The sequence below is a fragment of the Theropithecus gelada genome, chromosome 1 (genome assembly GCF_003255815.1).
Source record: "Theropithecus gelada isolate Dixy chromosome 1, Tgel_1.0, whole genome shotgun sequence".
Taxonomy (NCBI): domain Eukaryota; kingdom Metazoa; phylum Chordata; class Mammalia; order Primates; family Cercopithecidae; genus Theropithecus; species Theropithecus gelada.
This window is the reverse complement of record NC_037668.1, coordinates 73,322,873-73,340,220: the sequence shown is the minus strand read 5'-3', so window position 1 is coordinate 73,340,220 and position 17,348 is coordinate 73,322,873. Positions and strand designations below refer to the sequence as shown.

General features: G+C 40.7%; 1 protein-coding gene across 2 annotated transcripts in view; it reads left to right on the top strand.

The window, feature by feature from the left end:
* TESK2 (testis associated actin remodelling kinase 2) overlaps positions 1-17,348 on the top strand; it is a 115,645-nt gene that overhangs the window by 25,475 nt on the left and 72,822 nt on the right. For both annotated transcript variants that reach the window (XM_025384011.1, XM_025384003.1), the window contains exon 2: positions 13,295-13,416. In XM_025384011.1, the coding sequence (XP_025239796.1) occupies positions 13,295-13,416 (122 nt within the window). The remainder of the gene's footprint in view (positions 1-13,294; positions 13,417-17,348) is intronic.

The following is a 17,348-nucleotide window of genomic DNA, read 5'->3' as shown; positions in this document are numbered from 1 at the left end:
TGTTAAGTAAAATAAGCCAAGCACAGAGAGACTAATATTGCCTGTTCTCAACTTATATGTGAGAACTAAAATAGTTTATCTCATAGAGGTAGAGAGTAGAATGATAGTTACCACAGGCTGGAAAGGGTGCGTGGGATAGAGAAAGTTGGTTAATAGGTACAAACATATAGTTGGATAGAAAGCGTAAGTTATAGGCTGGGCACAGTGGCTCATGCCTATAATCCCAGCACTGTGGGAGGCCAAGGAGGGCGGATCAGTTGAGGCGAGGAGTTCCAGATCAGCCTGGCCAATATATGGGAAAACCCTGTCTCTACTGAAAATACCAAAAGAAAAAAATTAGCTGGGCAAGATGGGTACGTGCCTATAGTCCCAGCTACTTGGGAGGCTGAGGTATGATAATCGCTTGAACCCAGGAGGTGGAGGTTGCAGTGAGCCGAGATTGCACCACTGCAACCAGCCTGGGTGACAGAGTGAGACTCGGTCTTAAAAAAAAAGAAAAAAAAGAAAAAAGAGGCTGGGCGTGGTGGCTCATGCATGTAATCCTAGCACTTTGGAAGGCCAAGGCGGGCAGATTGCCTGAGCTCAGGAGTTTGAGACCAGCCTGGGCAACATGGTGAAACTCTGTCTCTACTAAATTACAAAAAATTAGCTGGGTGTGGTGGCGTGCGCCTGTTGTCCCAGCTACTCGGGATGCTGAGGCAGAGGAATTGGTTGAACCTGGGAGGTGGAGGTTTCGGTGAGCCGAGATCATGCCACTGCGCTCTAGCCTGGATGACAGAGCGAGACTCCATCTCCAATAAATAAATAAATAAATAAATAAATAAATAAATAAGTTACAATATTCAGTAGGAGAGTAGGGTGACTATCATTAATAATGTATTGTATATTTCTAAGCAGTTAGAAGAGCGGACTTGAAATGTTCCCAACACATATAAATGATAAATACTCAGCCTAGTGTAGTGGCTCACACCTGTAATCCTAGCACTTTGGAAGGCCGAGGCAGGAGGATCACTTAATGCCAGATGTTCAAGACCAGCCTGGGCAACAAAGCAAGATCCTGTCTCTACAGAAATAAAAATAGTCAGGTGTAGTGGTGCATGCTCGTAGTCCCAGCTACTTAGGAAGCTGAGGTGGGAGGATTGCTTGAGCCTGGGAGTTCAAGGTCACAGTGAGCCGTGATTGCACCACTCCAGCCTAGGCAAATGAAATCCTGTCTTAAAAAAAAAGAAATGGCAAATACTCAAGGTGAGGGAAACCCAAAATACCCTAACTTGATCACTGCACATTCTATGCATGTAACAAAATATCATGTGTACTCTATAAATATATGCAAATATTTTATGTCAATTAAAAAATAAGGTTAAGAAAGAACAAACATAGGGAAAATGATGAATTGTACAATATTACGCTGACATAAAGTCATTGTTATTGAGAGCATTTTTAACTATCAGAAAATGTTTTGAATGTCAGAAACAGTCAAGGAAAAGACTGAATAGAGAAGACTAGAGCAATAGGAACTGAACCTTGAGTCTCTCTATTTGGAGGAAGGTGTAGAGAAGAAGGAAAAGAAATATAATACAACATCTGTCCAGTTCATACTTAAATGAAGCAAAATAGTTAGAGAGATGAACCGCGGTCAGAGATAGGTTCCTAAAGATGAGGAAAGTTGCCAAATCTCCCAAACATATATTCCAAGAGGCTGAAACCATATTGCAGGAATTTACAAAAGTGAATAAAGAGGGAAAACAACTTACCTCCCCACCTCGTACCACCCTTTAAAAAAGATTTTGGCATTGAAAAGCCTGGGACAAAAAGGATTGTAACAGTTCAGTGCTTCTTGGGGCTCTGCACCTTGGAAATGGTCTTCATTGCATATCCTTATTACTTCTCAAACTACTTCTTGCTAAATTTCCTATTATTTTTCCTGTTGCATTTATCTGGTTTTGTAACCCCTTTGAGGTACAGGGGTTTCAGAGACAAAGCTTTCCTGGGAAGATTCAGTGTTTTGGGGGTGTGAAATGATGTGTTTGAAATGAGACCTTCCTCATTTGTATCACATGTGTATTTAAGGTTCACACAAAACAGTGTGTTTTCGGTCAGTTTCAGTGTATTTTGCATTTGCTCCAGAGCTGATGAGGGAAGTATTTCTTTTTTGTTGTTTTAATTTTTGTGGGTACAATATTAGGTATATATATTTATGGGGGTACATGAGTTGTTTTGATATAGGCATGTAATACATGATCACATCATGGAAAATGGGGTACCCATCCCCTCAATTTATAACACAAAAGGGTTATAAACAATCCAATTCATTCTTTCTATTTTTGTGTACCCAGGCTGGAGTGCAGTGGCGTGATCTCGGCTCACTGCAGCTTCAACCTCCTGGGCTCAAGTGATCCTCCCATCTCAGCCTCCCAAGTATCTGGGACCACAGGCATGTGCCACCACGCCTGGGTAATGGTTTTTGTATTTTTTTGTAGAGATGGGGTTTCATCAGGTTTCCCAGGCTGACCTTGAACTCTTGGTTTTAAATGATCCTCCTGTCTCAGCCTCCCAGAGTGCTGGGATTACAGGCATGAGCTACTGTGCCTTGCCCTAAAAATCTTTTATTTTCTGGTTCTTACTTTCCATGCTAGACTCATCACAAACTTGCAATTCCTTTACATGTAGCCACCAGGCCTTGAGCCAAACCCAGTTTCTCACCATTCCTTAGAATATCCCATGCGTTTATTCCTCTGAGCCTCTGCACATGCTTTTACACCTGCTCAGTATGCCCTTTCCTTGCTTGTTCCATTTGACAAGCTCTCTCTTATTCTTTAAGAAAACTGGGCCAGGCGTGATGGCTCACGCTTGTAATCTCAGCACTTTGGGAGGCCGAGGTGGGCAGATCACGAGGTCAGGAGATCGAGACCATCCTGGCTAACATGGTGAAACCCCGTCTCTACTAAAAATACAAAAAAATTAGCCGGGCGTGGTGGCGGGCGCCTGTAGTCACAGATACTCAGGCGGCTGAGGCAGGAGAATGGTATAAACCTGGGAAGGTGGAGGTTGCAGTGAACTGAGATGGCGCCACTGCACTCCAGCCTGGGCGACAGAGCGAGACTCCGTCTCAAAAAAAAAAATAAAGAAAGAAAACTGAATGATGACTTCCTCTGGGAACCCTTCTCTGACCCCTTTTACTGGTGGCCAGTGAAAGGTTGAGTATCCCTTATCCAAAAGCTGGGAACCAGAGTGTTTTGGATTTTGGAAAATTTTTTTGAATATTTGCATTATACTTACTGGTTGAGCATCCCTAATAACTACTCTTGATGCATGCATCATGTCTTTGTTCCAGGTTATAATAAGGGAGAAGGAAAAAGTACAATTTCATCAAGAAATTAATAGCATCCCCAGAAATTCCATGTAGCAATTCCCACTTGCATCTTTTTTTTTTTTTTGAGATGGAGTCTTGCTCTATTGCCCAGGCTGGAGTGCAGTGGCACAATCTTGGCTCACTGCAACCTCCACCTCCTAGGTTCAAGCGATTCTTCTGCCTCAGCCTCCTGGGTAGCTGGGACTATAGGCACATGCCAACATGCCTGGCTAATTCTTTTGTATTTTTAGTAGAGACGGAGTTTCACCATATTAACCAGGATGGTCTTGATCTCCTGACCTCGTGATCCACCCACCTCAGCCTCCCAAAGTGCTGGGATTACAGACATGAGCCACTGTGCCCGGCCTCTTGCATCTTCTTACTTGCAGTATGTTACATGGACTCTCCTAGTTGCAAGGAAGATTGTCAGGTTGGGTTTCTTTCAGTCACAAAAAAGAGGAAAATTGGTGTTGGGTAAATAATTAGTATTGTTTAATCTGCTTACTTTTCAGTAAATAGGTTCTAGGCCATAAGCTCAATTTTTGTACAGGAAGTATAAGTCACTGGAGGATTATCTCCAGAATTTTTTGGGTGATTCTGCCTTATAAAACTGTAGCTTTTTACACTAACTACAAATATAATGCAATCTATATTTCTGTCTGTCCATATATTAGTAGAAAGTGAGATGTAACCCACATTTCTGTCCAGCCATATTCTTGGGGGCTTGGTTCAAGCCTTTTATAAAACCACACATGAAATGTCTCCAAAGAGGAAGCAAAAAGATGCAACCCTTGCCAGTGACTTGTCAGCCACCACAAACCCAAAAGTCATGTGCCATGCTACAGTACAAAGTAACCCTAGCTATCTTATCATCAAATGCTCTCTCACAGCAGAAACTAACCCTTGGTACCCCAAAAGGCAAAGATATCAGAGAGATCAAAGGCAAAAGAGAGCAGAGCTCAGACCTAAGAGAGTTTTACTCACAACTCTATTTTTTCTGTTTGATTGTTTGTTTTAGACAGGGTCTCACTGTGTTGCCCAGGCTGGAGTGCAGTGTCTTGATCATGGCTCACTGTAGCCTTGATCTCCTGGGCTCAAGTGATCCTCCTACCTCAGCCTCCTGAGTAGCTGCGACTACAGGTGCGCATCACCACACCCAGCTAATTTTTGTATTTTTTTGTAGAGATGGGTTTTACCATGTTGACCAGTCTATCTCGAACTCCTGGGCTTAAGCAGTCTACTTGCCTCAGCCTCCCGAAGTGTTGGGATTACAGCTGTAAGCCACCATACCCATCTTCACAACTCTTTAGGCTCCATGAGAAGACAGAGATTCTCCTCCAAAAGGGGGTTAGCAGAGCCTTTCTGTGTTCCTCCAAGGGTCTCAGGGTCTTCAGCAGTCTCCTTCAGGTCCCTTTGTGGTCACCAGATCTGTTAAAGGACATAATTAGAATAAATATAGTTTAAAGATTATAGTTGTCTTTATTGCTATTCTAGAGTCCAGCAACTCTTCATTTCCTAAAATAGAGTAAGTGTACCAATGAGCTGAGCGGAAGAATTTGGCTTTATAGTCAGAGAAGGGCTTAAAAAAGCAGAAGCAAAGACCCGAAAGTATATTATTAGCCCTTTAAAAGTTCTTATAATGCAAAGGCAGGGATATAAAACAACAGAAAAGTAACTGATTTGTTGGTATCAACTTACTTCAGGCTACTTCTTTTGTGTAAGAGTTAAAGCGGAGGGACTTTAGTTATGCCAATTGAAAATTGAAGCTGGCCAGTTTGGGTGATTGGTTGTTATCTCTCTTTCCTGATTTCTTGGAAAGTCAGATAACAACTCAGTGGAACAACTTAGTAGAACTTTAGCATGGGTAACTCCATTTTCATTTTTAGTCTCGTCTGTTGAAGCATAGTGCAGGAACTCAATCCAAAACTGTTACGGCCTCCTATAATTTTTGTTTAGTAGCATTTTGGTAAATTTTGTCATATATACTTTTAAAAAATGCCTGCCTTTGAGGAAGGATTAGAGCAAACATGCCAATTTTGTTATTGAAATGTTCCATATCCTTACTAATTTCTGGTCTTCTTGAGCTTTGAGGTTTAAAAAAAATTTTTTTTTAAATATATTTTTTAGATGGAGTCATGCTGTGTTGCCCAGGCTGGAGTGCAATGGCATGACGTCGGCTCACTGCAACCTCTGCCTCCTGGGTTCAAGCGATTCTTCTGCCTCAGCCTCCCAGGTAGCTGGGACTACAGGCGCATACCACCACGCCAGGCTAATTTTGCATTTTTAAGAGACGGGGTTTCACCATATTGGCCAGGCTGGTCTTGAACTCCTGACCTCGTGATCCGCCTGCCTTGACCTCTCAAAGTGCTAGGATTACAGGCGAGAGCCACTGCACCTGGCGAGCTTTCAGTTTTTGAGAGATGTGTTAAAATGTCTCATAAGATTTAGGGGCCGATGCAGGCAGATCACAAGGTCAGGAGATTGAGATCATCCTGGCTAACACGGTGAAACCCCGTCTCTACTAAAAATACAAAAAATTAGCCAGGCATGGTGGCACGTGCCTATAGTCCCAGCTACTCAGGAGGCTGAGGCAGAGAATGGCTGAACCCAGGAGGCAGAGCTTGCAGTGAGCCAAGATCACGCCACTGCACTCCAGCCTGGGCAACAGAGCGAGACTCTGTTGCAAAAAAAAAAAAAAAAAAATCACGGATTTAGAGCTGGGTGCAGTGGCTCATTCCTGGCCGAGGCAGGCAGACTGCTTGAGCCCAGGAGTTTGAGACCAGCCTGGTTAACATGGTGAAACCCTGTCTCTAAAAAATATATATAGAAATTAGCTGGGCATGGTGGTGCACACCTGTGGCCCCAGCTTCTCAAGTGGCTGAGGTGGGAGGATTGCTTGTTCCCAGGAAGGGGAGGCTGCAGTGAGCTGAGGTCATGCCACTGCACTCAAGCATGGGTGACAGAGCGAGACCCTGTTAAAAAATAAATAAAAATAAAGATTATAGATTTGTCACGTGTGCCTTACATTGTCAGTTTTTGTTTTCTATATTACAAAACCATGTATTACAAGACCATGCTGTGAGATACATACAAGATCATGAGTATTATCCTTTGGTAGAATAATTTTTATGCAATGTTCACACAGTGCTTTTTTTCTTGAATCAGTTGGTCTGACTGTATCAGGCTCAATATTCTTTGCATAGTTTGTATTCAAATTGTGTCTCTGCCATTTACTAGATGTATGATCTTGAGAAAGATTTAATCTCTCTGTGCCTCAGTTTCCATGGCTGTAAAAGGAGGTTATTAGCGATACTTGCCTCACAGAATTATCTTGAAGATTAAATAAGTTAATATGTATAAAGCAGTTACACAGCAGTACCTAGTATGTAGCAAATGCTGTAAATGTTAGCTGTGTTATTGCTGTTTCATAACTGCGTGTGATGGTGGGGACATCTTTTAAACTTTTATTTTTATGGGTACATAGTAGGTAATATTTATGGGGTACATGAGATATTTTGATACAGCCATATAGTGTGTAATAATCACATCGGGATAAATGGGATATCCATCACCTCAAGCATTTATCATTTCTTTGTGTTGCAAACATTCCAATTATACTCTTAGTTATTTTAAAATGTACAATTAAATTATTGTTGAATGTAATCACCCTGTTGTACTAAATCTTCATTCTATCTAACTATATTTTTGTACCCATTAACTGCTCCCACTCCCCCACACCCTGCACTACCCTTCCCAGCCTCTGTTAACCATCATTCTACTCTATCTCCATGAGTTCAATTGTTTTATTTGAGCTCCCACAAATAAATAAGAACATGTGAAGTTTGTCTTTCTATGTCTGGCTTATTTAATTGAACATAATGTCCTCAGGGTCCACCCATGTTGTTGCAAATGGCAGGTTCTAATCCTTTTTTATGACTGAATAGTACTCCGTTGTGTGTATGTACCACATTTTCTTTATCCATTTGTTTGTTGATAGATACTTAGGTTGCATCCAAATCTTGGCTATTGTGAATAGAGCTGCAATAAACATGGAAGTGCAGATATCTATTTAACATACTGATTTCCCTTATTTTGGTATATACCCAGTAGTGGGATTGCTGGATCACATGGTAGCTCTATTCTTAGTTTTTTGAGGAACCTCCAAATTGTTCTCCATAGTGGCTATACTAATTTACATTCCTACCAACAGTGCACGAGGCTTCCCGCTTTCTCCACATCTTTGCAATAATTCTTTTTTTTTTTTTTTTTTTTTGAGACAGAGTCTTGGTTGGCTCTGTTGCCCAGCATGGAGTGTAGTGGCATGATCTTGGCTCACTGCAACCTCTGCCTCCCAGGTTCAAGTGATTCTCATGCCTCAGCCTCCCAAGTAGCTGGAATTACAGATGTGCACCACCATGCCCAGCTAATTTTTGTATTTTTAGTAGAGATGGGGTTTCACACCATGTTGGCCAGGCTGGTCTCCAACTCCTGACCTCAGGTAATCCTCCCCCTCGGCCTCTCAAAGTGCTAGGATTACAGGCATGAGCTACTGTGCCCAGCCTGCAAGAATTCTTTATTGCCCTTCTTTTGGATAAAAGCCATTTTAACTAGGGTGAGATGATATCTCACTGTAGTTTGGATTTGCATTTCTGTAATGATCAATGATGCTGAATACCTTTACATATACCTGTTTGCCATTTGTATGTCTTCTTTTGAGAAATGTCTGTTCAGATCTTTTGCCCATTTAAAAAATCTGATTGTTAGATTTTTTTTTTTTCCTATAGAGTTGTTTGAGCTCCTTATATATTCTGGTTATTAATCCTTTGTCAGATGGATATTTTGCAAATATTTTCTCCCATTCCATGGATTGACTCTTCACTTTGTTGATTGTTTCATTTGCTTTGCAGAAGCTTTTAACTGGATGTGATCCCATTTGTCCGTTTTTGCTTTGGTTGCCTGTGCTTCTGGAGTGTTACTTGAGAAATCTTTTCCCAGACCAATGGGAGAGTTTCCCCCAATGTTTTCTTGTAGTAGTTTCATAGTTTGAGGTCTTAGATAGAAATCTTTAATCCATTTTGATTAGATTTTTGTATGTGGCTAGAGATAGGAGTCTAGTTTCATTCTTTTGCATATAGCTATACAGTTTTCCCAGCACTATTTATTGAAGAGACTTTCCTTTCCCTAATGTATGTTCTTAGCACTTTTGTTCAAAATGAGTTTATTGTAGATTTATGGATTTGTTAGTGGATTCTCTATTCTGTTCCATTGGTCTATGTTTCTGTTTTTATGCCAGTACCGTGTTGTTTTGGTTACAATAGCTCTGTGGTATAATTTGAAGTCAGGTAAAGTGATTCCTCCAGTTTCTTTTCTTTTCTTTTTCTTTTTCTTTTTTTTTTTTGAGACAGAGTCTCAGCTCTGTCGCCTAGGCTGGAGTGCAGTGATGTAATCTCAGCTCACTGCAACCTCTGCCTCCCAGGTTCAAGCCATTCTCCTGCTCCAGCCTCCCTAGTAGCTGGGATTACAGGGTTGTGCCACCATGCTCAACTAATTTTTGTATTTTTTTTGTTTTTTTTAGTAGAGGCAGGGTTTCACCATGTTGGCCAGGCGGATCTCAAACTCCTGACTTCAGGTGATCCACCCATGTCAGCCTCCCAAAGTGCTGGGATTACAGGCGTGAGCTACCACATCTGGCCCAGCTTTTTTTCTTTTCCTCAGGATGGCTTTGGCAATTCTGGATCTTTGTGATTCCACAGAAAGTTTAATATTTGAATAGTATGGAAATTTTTAAAATACTCATTCTTCCAGTTCATGAACATGGAATATCTTTCCGTTTTTTTGTATCTTTTTTAGTTTCTTACATTCATGTTTTATAACTTTCATTGTAGAGATCTTTTTTATTTGTTTGTTTTTGAGACAGTCTTGCTGTGTCACCCAGGCTGGAGTACAGTGGCACGATCACAGCTCACTGCAGCCTCGACCCTCTGGGCTCAAGCAATCCTCCCACTTCAGCTTCCCAACTAGCTGGGACCACAGGCTTGAGCCACCAAGCCCAGTTAATTTTTTTTTTGTATTTTTTGTAGAGATAGTGTCTCACTATGTTGCCCAGGCTGGTCCCGAACTACTGGACTGAAGTAATCCTCCTGCCTTGGCCTCCCAAAGTGTTGGGATTATAGGCGTGAATCACTGTGTCTGGCCTTTTAGAGATCTTTTACTTCATTGGCTAACTTAATTTCTAGGTATTTAATTTTATTTGGAGCTACTATAAATTGGATTACTTTTTGGTTTCTTTTTCAGATTGTTCGCTGTTGGCATATAGAAATGCTACTGATTTTTGTATGTTGATTTTGTATGCTGTAACTTTTCTGAATTTATCAGTTCTAATAGTTTTTTTTTTTAGTGTAGTCCTTAGGTTTTTCCAAGTACAAGATCATATCATCTGCAAACAAGAATAATTTGGCTTCTTCCTTTCCAATTTGGATGCCCTTTATTTCTTTCTCTTGTCTGATTGCTCTAGCTAGGATGTCCAGGACTATGTTGAATAACAGTGGTGAAAGTGGGCATCCTTTTTGTGTTCCATATCTCAGAGGAAAGGCTTTAAGTTTTTCTCCATTCAGTATGATACTAGCTTTGGGTCTGTCATATATGGCTTTTTGAGTTATGTTCCTTTTATACCTAGTTTTTTGAGGGTTTTTATCATGAAGAGATGTTGAATTTTATCAAATGCTTTTTCAACATCTAATGAAATGATCATATGGTTTTTGTCCCTCATTCTGTTGATATAATGTATCACATTGATTGATTTACATATGTTGAACTATCCTTGCATCCTAGGGCTAAATCCCACTTGGTCAAGATGAATGATCTTTTCATGGGTTTTGCCATTTTGCTAAAATCTTAGTGTGACAGTTTTCAGATGATGGAAAAATAAGAAGAGTGACTTTCAGATGGAGAGTCTTATTAAAACACAGATGTCTTCTGTAAATAGAGTTGGAAAAATACTGCCAGTGAGCTCTTTGTTTATAAATGTTTCTTTTAACTTACCCATGCAGGATCTGAAATGGAAAGCTACTTCTCTTTCATCAGTCGAGAGGTACATTACAACAGAATCATTGATGCACTGAGAAGAGAGCTGGGTTCCAAATCTCACTCAGTGATCTAGGAGAGGAGAGGCAGCCAGTGTTCTGCCTGCCTTAGTTTTTCCGATCAGGGTTCCTGTGGTTCTTTGTGTTTTGGCCTGGCCTCCCCCTCAACAACCTTCCCTCTTCTGCCTGGCCACTCTGAAACATTGTTTCTTTGAATTCTGAGATAAGCTGTAATGTCTGACCTGTATTAAGAGCTATGGTAAACTTATGGAGCTATTATCATTTCAAGGAGTTTTCGGATATTGAAGAGTTTAAGTAAGTTGTCATGTTTTCTTTTGGAATTCCCATTTGATCAAGTATAGCATACTGAAAGGATACTCCTGAAGTCCATAGGATAATGACATTTTTGTATAGTAAAGTCCCCGTTGTGCAAGATATGAAATGAATTTTTTTTTAACCAGAAAGATCTTTGTGACTTCATGATTTTTCTACTGCCTCATTCATAATTCCTAAGCAGGAAACACATGTATCTCATTTTAGCTTCTTTGAATCAGACAAAATGTTTTGTCTGGTGGTCTTAGTGTGCTACCAATGAGACCACATTTACAGGGTGAAAACAATCTTTTCTCAAGTAAAGTGTTATGGTTTATGAAACCTGTGGAGTGTGCATTGAAATGATAAATAGTATTTACACATGCACAATAGACTGAGTTCTATAGAGGGTGAATGCTTTTAGAAGTAGACTTTCCTCTGTGCATATGGGTAATAGTGTGAGTCGTGTGGCCCATGTTTGTTGTATTTAACTTGAGTGTGTTTAAATGATTATAAGGTGCTTTGGGTAGAGTTACTACAATATTAGCTCCAAAAGGTTCATGGACTTCTTTCTATATTTAGCATGAAATTTTTTTTTCTTATAGTTTTTTTTTTTTTTTTCTTGATACGGAGTCTCGCTGTTGCCCAGGCTGGAGTGCAGTGGTGCAATCTTGGCGCATTGCAGGCTCCGCCTCCCGGGTTCACACCGTTCTCCTGGCCCAGCCCCCCGAGTAGCTGGGACTATAGGCACCCGCCACCACGCCTGGCTAATTTTTTGTGTTTTTAGTAGAGACGGGGTTTCACTGTGTTGCCCAGACTGCTCTCAATCTCCTGACCTCGTGATCTGCCCGCCTCGGCCTCCCAAAGTCCTGGGATTACAGGCGTGAGCTACCGCGCCCGGCCTATAGATATATTTTTATGGTACTTGGGGGAGACTTTGAGTATGTGGGTTTAGCATCTTATAAAGACAGTTTCATTAAGTGTTATATAAGACTCATGCATATATCTTCTTTTTGCACACTTAGAATGCCACAGAAGGGACTCTTTTCTGTTGGTGTCTTAAGACTCACCAAGGTCAGCTATGAGGAATCAGCCTAAAATTTTTCCCTCATTTTTTTTCCTAAGGTATTAAAAACAGGCCGGGCGTGGTGGCTCACACCTGTAATCCTAGCACTTTGGGAGGCTGAGGCTGGTGGATCACAAGGTCAGGAGTTCGAGACCAACCTGGCCAACATGGTGAAACCCTGTCTCTACTAAAAATACAAAAATTAGCTGGGCACAGTGGCAGGCACTTGTAATCCCAGCTACTTGGGAGGCTGAGGCAGGAGAATCACTTGAACCTGGGAGGTGGAGGTTGCAGTGAGCTGAGATTGTGCCACTGCACTCTAGCCTGGGTAACAAAGCAAGACTCTGTCTCAAAACAAACAAACAAAAAAAACCAGACATGATTGGCTGGGCATGGTGGCTCACACCTGTAATCCCAGTACTTTGGAAGGCCGAGGGAAGCGGATCACCTGAGGTCAAGAGTTTGAGACCAGCCTGGTCAACATGGTGAAACCCTGAGTCTGCTAAAAATACAAAAATTAGCCGGGTGTGTTGGCACATGCCTGTAATCCCAGCTACTCAGGAGGCTGAGGCAGGAGAATCACTTGAGCCCAGGAGGCGAGGTTGCAGTGAGCCGAGATTGTGCCACTACACTCCAGTCTAGGTGACACAGTGAGACCCCGTCTCAAAGAAAAACAACAACAGCAACAAACTAGACATGATTTCTTTTATTTATTTATTTGTTTGTTTTTTCTTTATTTCTTCTAAAAAAAAAGAAAAAATGGGATACATGTGCAGAACGTGCAGTTTTGTGCCCTGGTGGTTTGCTGCACCTATTGACTAAGTTCTAAGCTCCCTTCCTTCAGCCCCCACCCGCTAACAGGCCCTGATGCGTGTTGTTCCCCTCTCTGTGTCCATGTGTTCTCAATGTTCAACGCCCACTTATGAGTGAAAACATGCGGTGTTGGTTTTCTGTTCCTGTGTTAATTTGCTGAGGATGATGGCTTCCAGCTTCATGGTACCCAGCAGTTAATGGGTACAAAAATATAGTTAGATAGAATGAAGAAGATTTAGTACAACAGGGTGATTACACTCAACAATAATTTAATTGTACATTTTAAAATAACTAACAGTATAATTGGAATGTTTGCAACACAAAGAAATGATAAATGCTTGAGATGGTGGATATCCCATTTACCCCTTCCCTGCAAAGGACATGACCTCATTCCTTTTTATGGCTGCATAGTTTTCCATGGTGTATATCAGACATGATTTATTGAGATGTTATTAACAATGTTTTTCTGGCCAACTCCATGTGAAATAATACTGGTCTTGGGTAGAATAATTCGTCTTCATTCATGGAAGTGATACTTTAATGTAATTAGATGTATATTTTATCTAAAGTGGCACAGAAATATCTTGGCATATTGTACATTTGGAGATGTTGACCTCATATATAGCTGTTGCCCTTGACCCTCTTTTCTTGTTCTATTTAATATTCTAGGTACGACACCGAGCTTCTGGTCAGGTGATGGCTCTTAAGATGAACACGTTGAGCAGTAACCGGGCAAACATGCTGAAAGAAGTACAGCTCATGAATAGACTCTCCCATCCCAACATCCTTAGGTAATGGCTTTTCCTTCCTTCTGATCGGTGAGAAAACTGAAACATTGGAGGCTTGCTAGAATAGCACTAATAGCAAAAAAAGGAGGGATTCAGGATTTATCATGCTGAATCTATCTTGCTGGGGTTTAGTGGTACTCTAGGTCGTTTTCTGCCCATCAAGACTTAATTTATTGATAATTAACTGCATTTAACAAAGCAACTTCCTCTGTCTGTCAAGTTGCTTTACTCTAATTAGAACATTAGTAGCAGCTCATTAGAACAGTTGTTTCCTATTGCTGACTGGTAATTTATCAAAGAGGAGAGATTGTTATTTATTTATGGGAAATTGTAATTAAATCAGTGAGTGACAATAAAAGTAAAATTATGCCCTCAAGTTATCTATCCTTAACTTTTAGCACTCACTTGAGGAGACACATTTTGTCTTTGAGAATTATTATTATTATTTTGAGATAGGGTCTCACTCTGTCACCCAGGCTGGAGTATAGTGGCATGATCATGGTTCAATGCAGCCTCGACCTCCAGGGCCCAATTGATCTTCCCCACCTCAGACTCCTGAGCAGCTGGAACTACAGGTGTGCCACCACATCCAGCTAAATTTCACATTTTTTGTAAAGTCAGAGTTCCGCCATGTTGTCCAGGCTGGTCTCAAATTCCTGGGCTCAAGCAATTCATCCTCCTTGGCCTCCCAAAGTGGGGAATTATTTTTACAAGTTTATATAATTGTCACTTTTTAATAATCTGTATCGGAATCTTTCTTGCTTTAATTATTTTGATATTTTAGTCAGGCAAGTATATTTTCTTTTTTAAAAAAAATTTGGCTGGGCTTGATGGCTCATGCCTGTAATCCCAGCACTTTGGGAGGCCGAGGTGGGCGCATCGTGAGGTCAGGAGATCGAGACCATTCTGGCTAACGCGGTGAAACCCCATCTCTACTAAAAATACACACAAGAAAATTAGGCGGGCGTGGTAGCACGTGCCTGTAGTCCCAGCTACTCGGGAGGCTGAGGCAGGAGAATTGCTTGAACCCGGGAGGTGGAAGTTTCCTCTGGGAACCGAGTGCAGTGAGCCAAGATTGCGCCACTGCACTCCAGCCAGGGCGACAGAGCAAGACTCCGTCTCAAAAAAAAAACAAAAAAGAAATTTTATTTGGCCAGGCCTGATGGCTCATGCCTGTAATCTCAGTACTTTGGGAGGCCAAGGTGGGTGGATCCCTTGAGCCCAGGAGTTTAAGACCAGCCTGGGCAATATGGTGAAACCCCATCTCTACAAACAACAACAGCAATAACAAACAACCAAAAAAATTAGCCAGGTATAGTGGCATGTGCCTGTAGTTTCGGCTACTCAGGAGGCTGAGGTGGGAGGATCTCTTGAGCCCATGAGTTCACAGCTGCAGTGAGCCATGATCGCAGCACTGCACTCCAGCCTGAGTGACAGAGTGAGACCCTGTCTTAAAAACAAAAATCATTTTATTTAAAAAAAAACTTTGTTTTAATAAGACAAGGTCTCACTGTGTTATTCAGGCTGGGATTACAGATGTGATCCACCACACGTGGCCAAGTATATTTTCAAATGAGACCAAATAAGACAATTTAATTCAATGTATATTTAGTTAGGGTTTATGTGCAGGATGCTTTGGAAAGTTTAAAGTGCTATTTACTTAGGGTCATTTATTGCTAATTTTTATATGTTTATATTGGGCTAGAGAGAACTCATATGGCTTAAGTATGACTTACATGTTTAGTCAATGGTGTTAAATTATGGAATTAAATTATACTGCTTACTTGAAACTTTTTATCTTTGTATAGAATTATTGGCTTCCTAGTCTACCTCAAAAATATTCAGCCAGTATTTTTATTGTGGTGACTTTCTTTCAAATTTGTAAGTCAAATTAACACTTTTTTTTTTTTGAGACGTAGTTTCGCTCTTGTCGCCCAGGCTGGAGTGCAATGGCTCCATCTCAGCTCACTGCAACCTCCACCTCCCGGGTTCAAGTGATTCTCCTGCCTCAGCGTCCCAAGTAGCTGGGATTATAGGCGCTCGCCATCATGCCCAGCTAATTTTTGTATTTTTGGTAGAGACAGGGTTTTACCGTGTTGGCCAGGCTTGTCTTGAACTCCTGACCTCAGGTGATCCACCTGCTTTGGCCTCCCAAAGTGCTGGGATTACAGGTGTGAGACACCACACCTGGCCAGATTAACACATTTTTTGAGCATATGTCTGGTGATATATTCAGACATCAGAAAGGTATCAAGATATATATAAAATGGAGTGTCTGCTAGCAAGGAATTTATACTTTACTTGCTCTACTTACATTGATGGAAATAGAACTAATAAATTAACTAAGACACCACCATTTGAGTAGAATAAACTTTTAAGTGCTATAGGAGTTCAAATGAGTGAGGGGTCATATTAACTTTGAAGAGTCAGGGAAGGCTTGGCATGATGGCTCACCCCTGTAATCCCAGCACTTTGGGAGGCCGAGGCAGGCAGATCACAAGGTCAAGAGTTCGAGACCATGCTGGCCAACATGGTGAAACCCCGTCTCTACTAAAAATACAAAAATTAATTGGGCATAGTGGCACACGCCTGTAGTCCCAGCTACTCGGGAGGCTGAGGCAGGAGAAGCTGTTGAACCCGGGAGGCAGAGGTTTCAATGAGCTGAGATTGTGCCACTGTATTCTAGCCTGGTGACAAAGCAAGACTCTGTCTCAACAAAAAAAAAAAAAAAAAAAAAAAAAAAAAGGAAGAGTCAGGGAAGCCTTCTAGGAGGGGACTTGAACTGGACTTTGAATTTTTTAAAAATTACGTTTAATTTTTGTGGTTACATAGTAGGTATATATACTTATGGGTTATATAAGATATTTTGATGCAGGCATGTAGTGCATAATAATGAACCTTGATTTTTAATAGGATTTTAGAAGATAGAGGAACTCAGAGCAAATAGTGATATAGAAAGCACAGATACAAAAATGCAAAGCTTTTTGAGGAGTCAGTGAATAAAATCTTATTTGGCTAATAATGACAATAATAATAATGACCATTTATTGAAGGCATGTTGTATACTAGGTGTGTTACTTATTTAAAGATTTAATCTTCACACTCACTGTCCATTGAGGCCAAGAGATTATGTATGGGCCAAAGTCTCCTCTAAGGCCTGGGTTCTTTCTACCAGGCTTCTCTTAGAAGAACTGAGGATTTGATAGGATAGTATTGGTAGATAAAGGTGGAAAAGTAGAATTAGGTCAGATTATCCAGAAATGTTTTGCATAAATCCAAAGGATTGTAGTTTATGATCTGTGATTGGATTCTGAGCAGAAACTAGAATGCTAAGGTAATTGATGACAAGATGCAGAATGGTTTAGTGTTAGAGAGACTGGTAGCAAAGATATCAGTTAGGGGGCTTCCACTATGTTTGAGAGTGAGGTAGATAAGGCTTTGATATTCTGCTTAGGAATTTTTAAGATGATCATATTTTAAGTAATATCATCTAGCTTAAGAAGTCATATTTTAATTTTTTTATTATTATAGAAGTGATACATAATTGCAATGCAAACATTTAGAAAATAGAATTAGTAAGAAAAAGAATATAAAACTTGCCCTTAATCTCAGCATGTAGGGCTAAAACTAGTATTAGCATTTTGGCATCTTTCTTGCCAATCTTTTTATTTTATCATTTCTTTTCTTACTCTCTTCACTATGAACTGAACTAGCAAATGCATGGAAAGTTGACTTTAAATAAATTTTATTCCATTACAGCAAAATCTTTAGATGTACTTGTTATATAATAAAATGGTATAGTATAACCTGAAACTGTAAAACTACTAAAAGAAAAGGCTTGGCGTGTTGGCTCACACCTGTAATCCCAGCACTTTGGGAGGCCGAGGTGGGCGGATCACGAGGTCAAGAGATCGAGACCATCCTGGCTAACACAG